This window comes from Balaenoptera musculus, chromosome 6 (genome assembly GCF_009873245.2).
Source record: "Balaenoptera musculus isolate JJ_BM4_2016_0621 chromosome 6, mBalMus1.pri.v3, whole genome shotgun sequence".
Classification (NCBI taxonomy): Eukaryota; Metazoa; Chordata; class Mammalia; order Artiodactyla; family Balaenopteridae; genus Balaenoptera; species Balaenoptera musculus.
In genome coordinates, this window is record NC_045790.1 from 62,712,989 (window position 1) to 62,729,654 (window position 16,666).

A 16,666-nucleotide genomic window follows, 5' to 3' on the forward strand; every position below is an offset into this window, starting at 1 on the left:
AATTCCTTTTACCTACTTACCCTCCATTTATCTGCTACTAGAGGAGCAGCAAAGAGCAAGGGAAGGGCACAGAATCATCTTTTCAAACTAAGATGGAAGCTGAATTCCAAGGGCTGCCATATCACCTTTAGTGAGGTAATTAACAGATACTTACTAGATGCCTTCGATGTTCCAGACCCTCCGCTGGACAAGCAAAGTAGACCTGGCCCCTGCTGTCAGATACTTACAGTCCACAGGGGACAACTTAACCTTACAATGGAGGGCAAATTACCTGGCTAATAGGATGTACAAAGGTTCACACCCCCCTCTCACCCCCCCCCCCCACACACACAATACACAACTCTGAGTTGCTTCTACAGACATTACATATTTCTTAGTGCTTATTTTATAACTTAGTCAAAGCATCCTTTCCAAGTCTAGACAGCTTGTCTGCCTTCTTGATGTTCTTCTTCCCCAGTCGTTGAGCATTCTGGGACATCATCAGAGGGAAACAGCCATGTGTATTAAAGCTGCCAGAATGTTTTTGTTGTTGTTGGCAGCCAAACTATAGGATTGGCACCATCTCCCTCATGAAAGCTTCATGTTACTTCCTTTTGCCACCTTTGGCGATTCTGCAGCGATAAAGGGGTGTATAATCCCTCCGTACAAAGAAACTTCTGGACTCCTCAAACTCTGCCCGTAAGTCACCCCAAAGAGAAACAAGAAGACGTCCCTCTCTTTGCCGCTCCTTCCCATCCTTCTGCATCTGTCACCCTCTGTCTTTCTCACTCTGTGTGTTGCCCTCTTTGCCCTGCCAGCTAGCTCTTGTTTGCAAAGGTTTTTTTGTACTCACAGCTCTCACTGGTTCCTCCGGGGGCCCATTTACTCTTTCGTGGCTGCAGATTCCAGAAGGCCCTGGTTTCTGCACACTGTTAATGACACACCAGTAGCCCAAGAGGGGTCATATGGGATGCTCAGTGTTCACCTTGATTACAGGCAGGAGGCAGCTGCGCGCTGACGGAGGGAGAGGAAAAGGGGAAGGACCGTGATCACATACTTCCTCTTCAGAACCTTCTCAGAAAGCGGCCAACCCGGAATGCTACCAGCTCTGATAACAGTTACGAACTAAACTTGTTCAAACACATTGATAGATATAATCACTTTCCCCCAAGTCTGCCATTGCCTTGTAGCATGTCCTGGGCTTGGACACTGACCTCCCCAGGACTTAGTTTCCTGAGTTATAAAATGATGGGGTCAGAAGAGCAAGTTAGTAAAGAACTTTAGCATACATATTCTGTTTAAGAAAACTAAAGCCACTGAATTTTTTAACAGTAAGGTTAATATGACTTTTTAAAATATTTAAGCAGGTATTCGGAATTGCCCACTAAGGAACAGGGTTGAAAGGAGAGAACAGTTTAGGTATTCTGTTGTTTGGGGGACTGCTCACTGACTTTTTAAAATTAAAGTAATACTTAAACATGAGGAAGGGGAATCAAACTGTATAGGAGAGTCTAAAATAAAAAGTAATCATCTTGCACTCACTCCACTCATGCCTGATCACATTTCCCAGTGTGAACTACTCTGAACTTCCGTTATTTAATTTCTTTAGCTGATTACCATGGTAACTTTATGTCTGTAATACTCATATTTCTGTTTCCTGAACTATCTACTTTGCATGCGCTGCTGACCCTCAGTGTGATAGTGGAAGAACTTTCCTCTGCTAGTGTAACTCCCAATTTTGTTTGGTTATATTATTTCTAGATTGTCAAGATTTAAAATATGTACTTCACTAAGTCTTTAATGCTTTGTTGATAGGTTGCTTCAGAAAATTTACCCCCCACCAAAAAGCATATTAAGTATAACGATCATATAGATATCTTTCACTATGGAACCAAGTATTTTTTTTAACCTCATGATAAAAATTCACTCCTTCCTGTGAAAGAAATGAAGTCACCAGCACTCTCATACCTCCTCCTTCCTCCTGTACCTTTTGTTAGTTATATTTATTTTTATTGGTATAGTGTCAAGGTGTAATGTAACTCTCATTGAAATATAACCAAAGTTCACGTAACTGTTTAGTATTTGTTCTGTAATTAAATGGATTCATTTCAAACCATTAGTCTTTTTTCTGTGTGTGTGTGAATAGCAGAAACATTTATTCCACCCAGCAAAGTCACTGAAGAAAAGTGAAGTTCCAACACATTTATTTTGTCTTCTCAGTTAATAAGTAAAAGAACAGGCATTTTATCAAAGAAGACATACACCTGGCAAATGAACACAATAAAAATGTTCAACATTATGAATCATTAGGGAAATGCAATCAGACTATAGTGAGATACCACTACACACTTTAAAACAGGCAGTATTTTAACTACTGACCATACTAATCAAGTACTGGTGAGGACTATAGGGGAACTGGAATGCTTCCATACTGTTGACAGGAGTGCATAAGGGTACAGTCATTCAATTTAGAATATGAAACCATATATTCATATGAAGAATTTTATGCACATGTTCATAGTAAGCTTATTTGTGGTGGCCAAACTGCAAACAAACCACAAAACCCCTTTTGTTATTTTTCAGGAAGAAAATGAACTATTCATACCTGCAACTTAAATGATTCTCAAAATAATTATGCATCGTGAAAGAAAAAGACAAATACAAAAGTAAACATTAAGATGCCAATGATATTAACAGTCTAGAAAACACTAATTGAGTGGGGAAAAAAGTAAATCAATTGTAATTGCCTGGGAGCCCTGGGAGACATGTCAGAAGGTAGATATTGGTGTTGGATGTTTGTTGTTATGATAATGGATCCGTGGCTTTACAAATATGAAAACTTACTAAACTGTGCATTTTAGGTGTGTTCATTTCAGTGCATACCAACTGTACAGCTCAGTTAAGTTTGAATAGAAATTGGTTTCACATAAAAATCTGAATCTCCTTTTCAGTAGAACTCTGCCAACCACACGTTAACTCCACCACCTCTCCTTGTCCATGGGAGGGATTCTGCTGCAGTAGCAATGAAGGCTGGTGAGCAATGAAAGGTGTTTCCACTTGAGTTATCCAGGAACTCTGCCTGGGTCCTAAAAATCACATGCCTGGACTACACGACTTCCACTCTCATACAGCTCCAGAATCACTGGTGGTTCTCACAACTGTCCTCATCTCAGGGTGACCTCTGAACCCACCCAAAATTCTGACATCCAGGACGCACCATTAGTCCCACAGAGCCCTGCGGTCTACCCTAGGAGGCCTTGGAAAACAATGCAAATTAGATCACAACTGGAGCGAGCGCTATTCTCTGCCATGATCAAACCATTAGTTTCTTAATATAGCTTCTTTATTACCAAATTCTTTATTTAATTCGTATCTTAATTGTATGAATTTATTGTTTATTTTTGGCAAAGCAGTTTTTGAGAAAGGGCTTATGTGTGCTATCCTGATTTCTTTCATGTTGAAAATATGAATAGTACCTCCTCTGGATTTAATCTTCTTTTGGTCACAATTTTCTTTTCTTCTGAGTTTTGTAGATGTTGCCCCGTTATCTTCTTAAAATGAATATGACTATAGAGCAGTCTAATGCCAGCCTGATTTTCTTTCACTTTTAAGGTGATTTTCTTTTCTGCAGGGTACCCAAGGAATTAATTCTTTTTTCTTTAAATCTAAAATCTTGAGCAGAATATAGTTCCATGTTGCTATTACTGTATGACATTTCTTATGACCACTATGTGTTTTTGCTGTTAACAGATTCCATTTTTTTTACTTCAGGGGAATTTTATTTTAATATATCTTTGAGTGATTTTCCCATTCTTCAGAGACATTAATTACCTTTATGCTGCTTTGTTTTAATCTGTCTTCCGTATCTGTTAGCTTCTATCTGATTGCAGAAATCAGTTTGTCTTTTTAAATCTGCATTTATTATGATTATCTCAAACTTTTCTATTAAAAGTATAATTTTAAATTTCCTATTATAAAATACTTTTTGCATCCAAAAATAAAGGTGAATATAAATATAAAAACCACATATATGCCCACAACCCAGTGTAACAACTAGAATAGTATAACCATATTAAAATTCCTATATGTTTCTCCCAAATTTCATGCCCTCTCTTCACCCCCAAAAGTTCCAACATCTTAGCATAAAAGAGTTTTAAAAAATAATGTAGTATATCCTAATCAATACAGTTTACTTTTGAATACATTTGACCTTTTAAATAGAAGGAATCATACTATATATTCTTCAGCAACCTGCTTCTTTTCCTCCCAAAAATTCTGCTTGTGAAATTAATTTATGTTAACACAAATACCTGTAGTTCTCTTTTCTCACTGTTAACCATATTCATAGTATAGATATAACACCATTATTTTTTATAAATTTATTTGTTTTATTTATTTATTTTTGACTGTGTTGGGTCTTTGTTGCTGCATGCAGGCTATCTTGAATTGCGGCGAGCGGGCTTCTCATTGCGATGGCTTCTCTTGTTGCAGAGCACGGGCTCTAGGCATGTGGGCTTCAGTAGTTGTGGCACGCAGGCTCAGTAGTTGTGGCTTGCGGGCTCTAGAGCGCAGGCTCAGTAGTTGTGGCTCACGGGCTTAGTTGCTCCATGGCATGTGGGATCTTCCCGGACCAGGGCTCGAACCCGTGTCCACTGTATTGACAGGCTGATTCTTAACCACTGCGCCACCAGGGAAGCCCCTAGATATAACACCATTTATTCATTCATTTCCTTGTGAATAGTTAATTCCAGTTTATTTTAAATTTTTATTTTATAATTACCAATATTATTATAAAGTTTTAGTACAGGTTATCTTATACACATGTTCAAAAATTTCTCTAGAATGTATATTTATAAAGGGAGTGATATTTCTAAGATATAGAAATCTTCAGCTAATTGAATAATGCCAAATGGTTTTCCAAAATGGTTATATATGATTTAAGTGTAATATATTCTCTTCCTGGATATTGGTTATGTATTACTCTAGAAAGGATAGTTCTGCTGAACTTCAATTTTGGAAGAATGGGATCTGAAGTGACAGGCTAACATAAAACTATCTGTTGTAAACCAAAGAGCAAGGAAGGCAGCAAGACTGACTCAAAGAATAGAGTGTGTCTCACATCTGGAATTAGCTGCTCTTGTGTCTTAGAGATATTATTGGTTGAGTTTATGTCCTGTTCTCAAATATCTCTGTCAAGGAATTGTATTCAAACGTAGGATTATCAAATAACTATTTTTATTGTTTCTTAAAGATTGATCTGTGGGAGATAAATAAACATTCAATAAAAAAAACTGCCAAGTATTCAAGTAAGTTTGGATGTCTGATTTAGCCAAACCAGTTTTCTGCAGAATTTCTCAACTCCATTAATATGCTAATAGACGCTGTGAATTCGTAAGAAGGATATATATTATAAAGAAGTTCCAATATTATTTGATCATGAAACTCCTTATGTTCATGGACTCCTGGAACGTACTTTGCAGAAATTTTGCTTTCTTCTAATCATGAAATGTTAGAACTAGAAGGAGCCTTAACGCAACTCAGTTTTAAACTCCAATTTTGCAAGAGGGAAACTAAAATTAAGAGAGTTTAAGTGACTTCCCCAAGGACACACAGCTCTTCGATGGTAAAGGCGGGATTAGGATCTGTATCTTCAGATTCTTGATCTAGTGTTCTTTGAATTTGGTTAAAAAATAAATGAAGTTGCAAGATGCAGTGGCCTGTACGTATGTGGTATGTCCTTCTTTACCAGTGAGAATAGTGAGACTAGATTCTTCCCTGTGAACCTCAAATTGCCCTTCTGACAGCTTATAACATCCCCTCTCTGAAACTATATTAGATCTCTGATCTTCATGAGGGTTCAAGAGTCTAGGATTATTCTCTGTAAAGTCTCCATGTAGAGTAGATATCATACACACTTGATCATCCTATCTTATTGGTCCCTCCAGCAAAATTTAGCCAGAAAAATGTCCCTTCCAACATCACGGTTCAGGTGGATGAGGCAGTTTTATACGTTGAGGTTGTGTGGACACCCTCACACCCCATAAGCAGAATTTAGGACAGGCTTGAAATTTAGAAATGGAATCACCTTTCCATTAGGCAGTGGAACAGTGTGAACCAGAGACCCTTAAAAGTTCCACACCCTTTAACTTTGAGAAAAGTTGTGAGAAGTATGTCCCCAGATTGAATTGCATTGTTATTTGTTGATACACTGTTGCAATAATGAAGCATTTGATATAATCTGAATGTCCGGTAACTTGGGGTTGGTTAAATGAATCAAGGTATGCTATGAAATACTATACAGCCAATAAAAATTATGTTCTAGAGCAATTCATGGAAAGATGTCTAAAACAGAGCTTCCCGAAAAGTGTGCCAGGTAGTAAGTTTTGATGCCCTTTGCCCCCATGGGAGATGGTCAGGGTCTTGTGTGGCCTGAACCCCCAGCTCAAATGTCTCAAACTGCAGGCAGTCTTTCCTATTCACACTAGTGTGTCATAAAAATGACTGTTATTTTTTTATGTGCACCATGATGCAAAAAATATTCAGAAAACTGGTCTAAAACCTATTACATGAAACAAAAGGTTATGAAATATTACTACAAAAAGTACATTTTTTAAAATAAATTTATTTTATTTTTGGCTGCGTTGAGTCTTCGTTGCTGCGAGCAGGCTTTCTCTAGTTGTGGCGAGCGGGGACTACTCTTCATTTCGGTGCACAGGCTTCTCATTGCAGTGGCTTTTCTTGTTGTGGAGCATGGGCTCTAGGTGCGCGGGCTTCAGCAGTTGTGGCACGCAGGCTCAGTAGCTGTAGTGCACGGGCTTAGTTGCTCTGCGGCATGTGGGATCTTCCCGGACCAGGGCTCGAACCCATTTCCCCTGCATCGGCAGGTGGATTCTTAACCACTGCGCCACCAGGGAAGCCCCAGAAGTACATATTTTTATAAACAGAGATACACTCAAAAGTCTGCTACGAAATGCATCCTGCCTACATCCGGATGATGGGAATACAGTTATTTTTATTTTCATTCTTTTGCTCATCTACATTTCTCTTTTTCAGTGAACACTTTTCTTTAATAACAATAATATGACAATACTAATTTAATACTTACATGACCCTTAATATGCTTTATCTGGTTCTAGCCTCAAGCAGGCCTGTGAAGTAGACGCTGCTATTATTATTTTCATTATATAAATGCTATTTTTAAATTTCAGATTTGAAGCTACTAAGAACTGGACAAGTTGATGCAGAAAGGAAAAGGTGGAAATGAGACATATCTGAAAAGTAGAAATAAGAAAAGGTAGTAACTAGTTGTCCATGGGAAGCAACTATGTGTGCCTCCAGGATATTGAGGATTATGGCATTAGTAACCAAAACGGAATCAAGGAAATACAAGACTATATAGAGATTTTAAAGAAATTTAGAGAAATGGTTAGTTTTCCAGAAGAAGCTGAGGTTGGCTCTTTACTTGTTGAGATTGAAGAGACAACAAAGCAGGTTGGTAGAAATGTCCGGGTAATGGCCTGCGCTCAGGTGAGAGAAGAAACCTAAAGCTGTAGTGTGCACAGCCATCCACAGTGGAGCCGTGCTTACAGCTACGCAGGTGAAGGGCTCTCCTGAGAAGAGAATGTACAGAGACAAGCAGGGCGCCAGAAGTTTTACCCTTTAGGCCTCGTGTCCACAGACCCCTGAACTTGACATCCATGTGTAGAATGTTGATAGAATGGAATTCCACAACTCCTTGTGCATGGGTAAATGTTGACAGTGGATGACACGTACAAATAGTTTTCTTCATTGTTTTTCCTTAGGTCAGAGATTACTTGATTTCTTTCAAGGAAAGTATAGGTGGAAAAGACACTTAACAAACTTGCAGTGTAATGTTGGTGAGAAGCACCCTAGAGGATGGAATTCAAGGTGAAAGATACCCTAGCTTTGGGAAGAAGTGATCAGAAATTGAGAAAATGCAACTGAATCATGACAAATGCTTGGTATACTGCATTTAGGGTGAGGAAAGGGTCAAGTTCCAAAAATTCAAAGTGGAGGGCCTCTGACTACATATAAATACAATGAGCAAAGATCTAAGAGTCTCAGGAAACCACCACTTGAAAAAGGATGTGCTGTGTATATTTGTGCTGGTGCGTGTAAGATGTTTATTAGGAAATAGTTTTTCAGGCAGCAGAAAGACATACGTGTAATAATACAACCACCTTGTCATATTTGGCATTAAGAAATGTATTAGAAATATAATAATTATATTTGTCTTCAAGGTCCCTCTTTTAAGAGAGTTCAAAGTTATTAAATAGAATACAGAGGTCATCAAAGAAAAAAGGATAACTGTAAAATGTACTTCTAAAAAAAGGCTAATGAACATGGCATTATCTATTTTTGGAATCAAAAGATCAAGGGATGATTTAATAAGGATCAGGATTATTAAGTTATGCAAGATTGTTATACAGAGCTTTTGGGCATCTTTACTGCCAGTAGAAAAGTAGGAAATAAGCTGAAACTATTAATAACCCCCCCCCGAAGTACATGTGCATATATACACACACATACATGGACCACACATACTCACACACATGCACGTATAAGTGTGTGTTTGTATAAAGAGCCCGGAAGGGTCTACATCAAACTATTAGTTATTATTTGTGTGTGGTATTGATTATAGGTGTTTTTATTTGTTCCATATCTGTATCTTCTAATTTATCCATAGTAAACATGAAATGTTTGTGCAGTAAGAAAAATGTTTTTATGGTATTTATAGAAGCAAATAGGTCACTTCCCTCTCATCCCTATCACCCTGCCAACTCCTAACCTATAATACTTAATTTTTATAATATTCTGTATAACAGTAGTACTGGTACTCTTCTTTATCTTTTACAGATGCTAGTGAAAAGTAACCACCTTTCAGACAAGATCATTGTTTTGCCAGGGAAAATTGAAGAAATCTCACTTCCTGAGGCTGTAGATGTGATCATTTCAGAACCAATGGGATACATGCTGTTCAATGAAAGGATGTTGGAAAGTTACCTTCATTCCAAAAAATGGCTGAAAGCAAATGGTGAGTTGGCCAATTCCTGGTTTAGAAAGTAGGCTAACTTTTCTGTAAAATATGCCGTCTTACTTCCCCCATATTCAGTCCTTTACAGAAAGGAGGAGAGAGCATTTCTATTAAACCAGTTCTTTGATTTTCTCATCTTATTCTCCCATAATAAATGAGCTAGTCTCCAAAAGACATTGATGGCAGTGGCTGCGTGGTATTCAGTATGGTAAAGGAGACCAAGTTCCGAGTTATGTATTTTTGTCCTAGTTCACTCACTGTTTTCCTTAGCTAACTTGGCCTAACACTTGACCTTTTGACCTTGGCTTCCCCATCAGTATTATTAAAAGTAATCTCTAAAGCCCTTTCAAGTGTTGACCTTCTGTAATGTGAGAAACTCTCTGGTGTCCATTTCTTCTTTCTAACATATTCTCTTCCTACTCTATGTCTCTTTCCCTATGGTCACTACATATAATCGAGATAATAATATAAAGTCCAGTATTCTCTTTGTGCTTAATGAGTGTCTGTGTGTGCTAAGCAATTTGCATAAATTATTTTATGAAAACCTTACAAAGTGTGAATAATGAACGTTTTCAGTTTATTTGGAGGGTTAGTGCAGAGGTTCTCGGTGATTTTATACTCCTTTCCCAGGGGACATTTGGTGATGTCTGAAGACATTTTTGAGTTGTCACAGCTGGCAGAGGTGGTGCTACCCGCACCTAGGGAGAAGGGCCAGGGACTTGCTAAGCATCTTTCAATGTGCAGGACAGCCCTCACACACATCAAAGTGTTATCCAGCCCAAAATGTCAGTAGGGCCAAGATTGAGACCTGGCTTAGCAGGAGACAGTACTACGATCCGCACTTACGAAGAGAAAACTGAAGCACGATGAGGGAAAGCAACGTGGCAAGGACACACCTCTAATAAGTGACAGAGCAGGGGTTTAACCCCAGATCTGTCTAACCCTGAAATCCACACTCACAACTCCTTGCACACACACTGACTTTCCACTGTTCACCCCAGAGAGTGGACATGTTCCAACAGCACGTTTTTTTTCAATTAAGGGTTAGAAGGTAACTGGCCAGTTTTAACAGTTGCATCTCTGATGAGAATTGCAGCTCCTTACCCGTTTTACTTACTTTAAAGTACTATTGTTGTGGCTCCCTAGTCATACCCAATGAAGACAAAACAGAGAATAAACTACAACTCCTACCCACCAGGTTACCCGGTCTATATGCATAAGTAAAGCTTTAAGTTTGTCTGTAATTTCCTGCATGTTTCAAAATTTAGGGATTTAGAAATAGGCATTTTTTTAAAAAAACTCATGCAAAAATAAATACACTTGGGCAAAGTGTATACCTAATGTCAAGAACTCCATTAGCATTCCCATTTATAAATCAGCCCAGGATGATCTTGGAGGCCTTGTGTTCATGTGATAAAATTGAACTACAGGAGATGAAAGCAAAGTAGCTTGGATTTCCTCCTCAGTGCCTCCCAGAAAGAATATTTGTATTTTTTTTCTGGATTTTTCTCAAATGGTTAGGTGCTTTTGTATGATGAGACTTTAAACAAAGTTAATTCACATGCATCTGTTGAGCTGCCCTCTAAGCCGAATATTTAGACAATATCTGGGCATCCTTTTTCCCCAGATATTTGAAATGGTTATGAAATTTTATATTTGGCTATGTTTCTTTTAACTAGACAAGTAGAAATGAATACTGATTTTATCAGCTTTCTACCCTGTGCATTCCTGGGGGAAGGATGATTGATTTTTTTCCTAATTATTTTTATTTTCCATCAAAATAAGGCATTGCTTACAGCATCACATGACAATAAAAAGGCTTACAATGAAAAATAGTCACCCTCTGCCACACCTCTTCCTATCCAGAGACTGCTCCCCGAAGGCTTTTCCTTTCAACTCTGTTCTCTGTTGCTTCTATTATTTACCTACATATTTCTATGTAAAATTATCATATTGCTATTCTTGTCACTCTCTGGTTGAGAAGTTAGCTTTCCTACATAGCAGCTCCTTCCCTTCTTGAGGCATCCCCCCATCCTCTAAATGTATTTATACAGGTCCTCAATCCCTTATCCAAACCCTTGGGGCCAGATATGTTTCAGAATTCAAAATCTGGAGGACTTTGGAAAGGTCATAGGGTCATATACCATGTGTTACTTAACACCTCCAGTGGGATCTGAGGCAGCCCTCCATAACGAAACACATAGTATTTCTGCAACAAAACATGAACATGGATACCAAGTAGGATAAATAAAGACTATAAACTCATGTCAGTTCAGGTCAGGTTTTGCCATCAAATGATGTTGCAAACTTACAAAAATCTGTTGCTTTGCAGAGCTTTTTGGATTTCAGAATTTTTTTTTAATATAAGGAAATATAGACCTAGGTTATTACTTGTTTAAATCAATAATCGATGTTTACATTATTATGACAATGTGAATACTGTTCAGTGCTGAGTCAGGTGGTGTAGTAGGTGCATATGATTATATATTTTTTTCATGAAATCTTTTGTTTTTCCTGGAGTTAATTGCCTTGTTTTTTTCATTAGTTTAGTTTTCTATATACTCATGACTGACTTTTTCCATGCTTTAACAGGTCTGACAGATTGCCTATAAATATTTATTTTGTGGAATTCTCCTGTAATGCTCTGTCCTCCTCGACCACGCATGAACTGGTAGCTCTCTAGTCCTATTGTATGGCTACCCCACTTTGACTTTCCGTCATATTCTTTTGTCTTCCCCTTTCTTGGTTTATACCATTCATTTCAGCAAAGACTATTATCTAATAGCTTCTGGAGAAAGGGTGGTTGAGAAGTTACTGTGTATTGAGTCCTCGTATTATCATTTTGTTAGGTAGAGAATTTTAACTTGAAAACAATTTTTACTCAGTATTTTTAAGGCATCTTTTTTTGGCGTCTGGTACCCAATGTTGCTATTGAGAAGTCGAATGCCATTCTGACTCCTGAAGTTTTAAAATGACATAGTTTTTCCCTCTGGATGCTTTTAGTATTTTTTTTCATTTCTAGTTGTCTTAGTGTGAAACTTTTCCAATTCTTGTGCTGGCCATTTAGTGGGTATGTTAAATCAGAAGACTCATTTTCTTCTACTCTTGGAATTTTTCTTATATTTTACCTTTGATGATTTCCTCGCCTCCATTTTATCGAATATCTTTGCAATTCCTGTTAGGCTTGGGCTCAGATTATCCTCCTCTGAAACTTCCCAAGTTTACACAAATAAGGATACATATGACTTTTCCAAAGTTGTTTAATAGCCTTGTATCTTAAAATTGAAAAACCACCAAGCAATCATTATTGTTTTAACAACAGTGCTTGAGATTTATATGGAGAAATATGAATGATGTTACAGTCGTGGTTCTTCTCTGACCACCTCTGAAAATACCGTAATTAAAATGATCTGTTCTATTTTAACAGACATCAAGGGGAGCATAGTTAACGTATGAGAGCATTGACTATTGGAAGAGATTTCACCCCTGGGTTTTTTCTTTCTGCTTATTATCTCTGTGGTTATGGCTGAATCATTAAAATTTCCCTGTTCCTTAGTTTTCTCATTTATAAAATGGATATAATAATAGAACCTACTTTATATTATTATGAGGATTAAATGAATTAATACATGGAAAGCCCATAAAAAGGTTCAAGGCAGAGTTAACATAAACAAGAAATTTTAGGTATTATTATTAGAATGATGATGGTGATGATGATGAAAGATCTGTAGTTTTTTAGACGACGAGAATAATGATGCTGATCGCCACATCTGCCTGCCCAGAAAGGCCCAGCTTCAGGTCTGCCAGCCTAGGTGTTTGTTTGCCTGCTGAGTTATCTGCCCTTTCCCCCAGTGACCGCAAATGTCAGGAACAAAACACAAGTGCTGCGGGCTTCCCAGCGTGGAGGATGGTGAGCCTGCCTGCACATAAGCATAGATTTAACAGCACTTAGAACGATAAATGGTCAATACGATTATACATCAGCAAAGCCTAAGAATGAAAATGATCATGTGATAGGATGATGGAACGTTGATTGTTTTCAAAGCTAAGTTGTTTTTACAGTAAATAAAAGAAAAAATAAATAAATAAAAGAAGTGCCCAGAATTCCAAGCACCGGACATACAGAAAGGAAAAAAAACTAGTAGCTGAAGTGGGAAGCAGCTGCATAGCACAGGGAGATCAGCTCGGTGCTTTGTGACCACCTAGAGGGGTGGGTTAGGGAGAGTGGGAGGGAGGCGCAGGAGGGAGGGGATATGGGGAGGATATATGTATACGTATAGCTGATTCACTTTGTTATACAGCAGAAACTAACACACCATGGTAAAGCAGTTATACTCCAGGGACTTCCCTGGTGGCACAGTGGTTGGGAATCTGCCTGCCAATGCAGGGGACACAGGTTCGAGCCCCGGTCTGGGAAGATTCCACATGCTGCAGAGCAGCTGGGCCCACACGCCACAACTACTGAGCTTGCGCTCTAGAGTCCGTGAGCCACAACTACTGAGCCCATGTGCCACAACTACTTAAGCCCGCGCACCTAGAGCCCGTGCTCCGCAACAAGAGAAGCCACCACAATGAGAAACCTGTGCACCGCAACAAAAAGTAGCCCCTGCTCGCCGCAACCAGAGAAAACCCGCGCGCAGCAATGAAGACCCAATGCAGCCAAAAATAAAATAAATTAAAAAAAAAATACTCCAATAAAGATGTTAAAAAAAATAAAACACAGCAGCTTAGAAAGCCAATATGCCAGGTTAAATGCCTCACCTAGGACTCTAAACTTTTATTATAGCATAGCTTTTGACTTGCTTTGACATTCTTTTTTATATTCCCTCCAATCTTCTGCCTAATTTTCTTATCATTGCTTTGAGGCAAGTTTACGTTTTAGCCTGCTGTGTAATAACTGAGATGGAATGAAAGAATGGAACAGGTCAAGTGGCAGGTCTTCAAGTAAGAAGGCGGTAGGAGTCAACTTTGAGTCTGTTGTCTTCTGCTCAATAGGAATGATGTTCCCGACGTTCGGCGACATCCACCTGGCCCCCTTTTCTGATGAACAGCTGTACATGGAACACCACTCCAGAGCCAACTTTTGGTAACGTTCTCTTCTCTCTTCCCCTCCTTTCAGAGTAAACCAGAGTTCTTAAACTGTTGACATTGTGGGTCATATACTGGGGTCAGGGGCTGTCCTGTGCAGTGTAGGCTGTTTAGCAGCTTTCCTGGCATGCACTTCCTGGATGCCAGTAGCACCTTCCCCCTAGTTGTGGCAACCAAAAATGTCTCCAGACATTACCGAAAACATCCCCTTGGAAGGCAAAATCACCCCCTGTTGAGAACTACTGAAATAGACAAATAAGGGAGCCAGTTAGGCAAAATCAAACATCCAAAAAACTGCCCTGATGCTAAAATAATAGCGTCCTCCCCCTGCCTGCTGTCCCTCCCTTTCCACTTCCTCCATCCATTCTTTTGGCCCAAGGCTATGGCTTCTGCTAGAACATGCCTTTGTCAGAGAGCAGATCAATCAATATACCTGGATGTAAATGAGTTGATCAGAAAATTTTGGGCGCTTTCCTACTAATTAGCTGTTGACTTTTGGGCAGTTCACTTCATTGTCTGAGACTTGGTTTCTTCCATTGGTAAAATGAGAACATAAAACTCCTGCCAGTTTGAAACCACCATTCCTTCTGCCTTTCTTTCCTGAGACTGGTTTTTATAAGGAGAAGGAGGGGAGGAGAATGACAGTATTGGACCTGTCGGGGGGAGAAACAGAAGAGGTACCATCCAAGTGGGAACGTGAGGTGTGTAGCAGGGAGCGCAGCATGCACCGCAGGTGGGTGAGGATGCGTACTAAAATGTAAACTTTGAGTTCTGGCTGAGGATGCAGAACCATCCAACAGAGATATCCAAAGTTGATTTCCAGGGCTTTCTCTTTGTAATGCCATCCCTTGGTGAAGGGGCAGGAAATAGGAAGTGCTTTGGTTTCCCGCATTACGAAGTTCTATGAGGAGTGAGGTCAAAGGGTTATGATTTTTCTTTCTCCCCAGTTTTTTCCTGCAAAATAGGCTTTCCCACCACAGTTTCATAACCTTTAATGGCTTCGATTCAATCTGTAATTTTGAAACTACAAACCACAGAATTTCCAGCGGGGGTGAATGGCCTCTTAGTGTGTATGTGTGTGGTGACAGAGTGGGCAATGATGTCATGTAAGGTCATGCTGACCCTAAATGTTTCTATTTTAAATGGAGAGGTTGGAGAGATAGGAATTTCAGGTGACAGAGTATGCCAGACTTATAGGGGAGGTTGGTCGTCCAGGCAGTTTTTTTGTGATCTCCCAGCAGTACCATCTACTGCCCTGGTGGTTTTGGCAGAATGTCTTGAGAGAAATCAAAGGGGCTGGGGTGGGGGGGAGGAGGCGGAGTTGGAGACTGTTGAGTAGAGACACTCCTTTTGAGGAATTTCACTGCAAAGGGAGTTAGAGAGATGGGTGGTGGCTGACCAGGGAAGTGAGGTATAAAAAAGGTAGTTTTTTTAGTGGAACGAATAGAACATGTTTGTATGTTTGATGGGGAGCCCAGCCCGTCCACTGTGATTATTAATACTCTCTAGGTAGTAAGAACTCCCTTGATGAGCTCGCCCATTCCCACAGTTCAAATACCATCTCTATGATAATGATTTCCGAGTGTATCTCTCCAGACTTGTCCTGTGAACTCCATACTTTTCCATAGCCAACTGCCTCCTGGACGTCTGCCCTTGGAGAGACGCACCATGTCCACAGCTCAACTCCTGATCTCCCCCACTGCCACCCCACACCTGCTCTACACACAGTCTTTCCACCTCAGTTGCTGACAACTTTATCCTCCTAATGATTCAGGCTCCAAATCTTGAAGGCCTTCTTTCTTTGTTCCCCATACCTAAACCATTAAGAAATTATGTTGGTTTTACTTCCGAAGTACATTTGACCCCTGAACAACACAGATTTGAACTGTGCGGACTTTTTTCAATAAATATATACTCTAGCTCTACATGTGAATCTGTGCATGTGGAACTATGGATACAGAGGGTTGACTGTAAAGTTAATGAGGATTTTTGACTGCCTGGAGGGTAGGTGCACCAACAAACCCCCCCCCCTTTTGTTCAAGGATCAACTGTATATCCAGAATCTCACCAGTTCTCCCTGTATTTAGTGTTTCCCCTTGATCACAACACTATCATCTCTCATCTCAGTTATTATGGTAGCTTCTTAACCTGTCTATTCCAACATCCCCAAAGCCCTCCAGTAGGTTCTACCCAGTCTGGCTCCTCATTTTCTACTGCTGTGTTCACTCCACTCCAGCCTCCCAGACTTCCTTGCCCATCCTCAGGTGTACCTGACACACTCCCACCTTAGGGCCTTGCATTTGCTCATCCTCCTCTGGAATACCTTTCCCTCCGGATTCACATGGCTAATTCCTTCAACTCCATAAAGTCTTTGTTAAACGCCTTCTCAATAGGACCTACCCTGACCACCATATTTAAAGTGGCAGCCATACCACTCCCAATCCCACATTTTCTGCTCTGTATTTTTCCTCCAACACTTATCACCTCCTAAAAGACTTACTTATTATTGTTTATTGTCCGTATCCCTCCTCGTAGAATGTGAGC

General features: G+C 39.6%; 1 protein-coding gene across 2 annotated transcripts in view; it reads left to right on the plus strand.

Annotated features, from left to right (window-relative positions):
• The window catches only part of LOC118896310 (histone-arginine methyltransferase CARM1-like), a 255,491-nt gene that overhangs the window by 206,571 nt on the left and 32,254 nt on the right, over positions 1-16,666 (plus strand). For both annotated transcript variants that reach the window (XM_036854083.1, XM_036854084.1), the window contains exons 6-7: positions 8,857-9,034; positions 14,030-14,120. In XM_036854083.1, the coding sequence (XP_036709978.1) occupies positions 8,857-9,034; positions 14,030-14,120 (269 nt within the window). The remainder of the gene's footprint in view (positions 1-8,856; positions 9,035-14,029; positions 14,121-16,666) is intronic.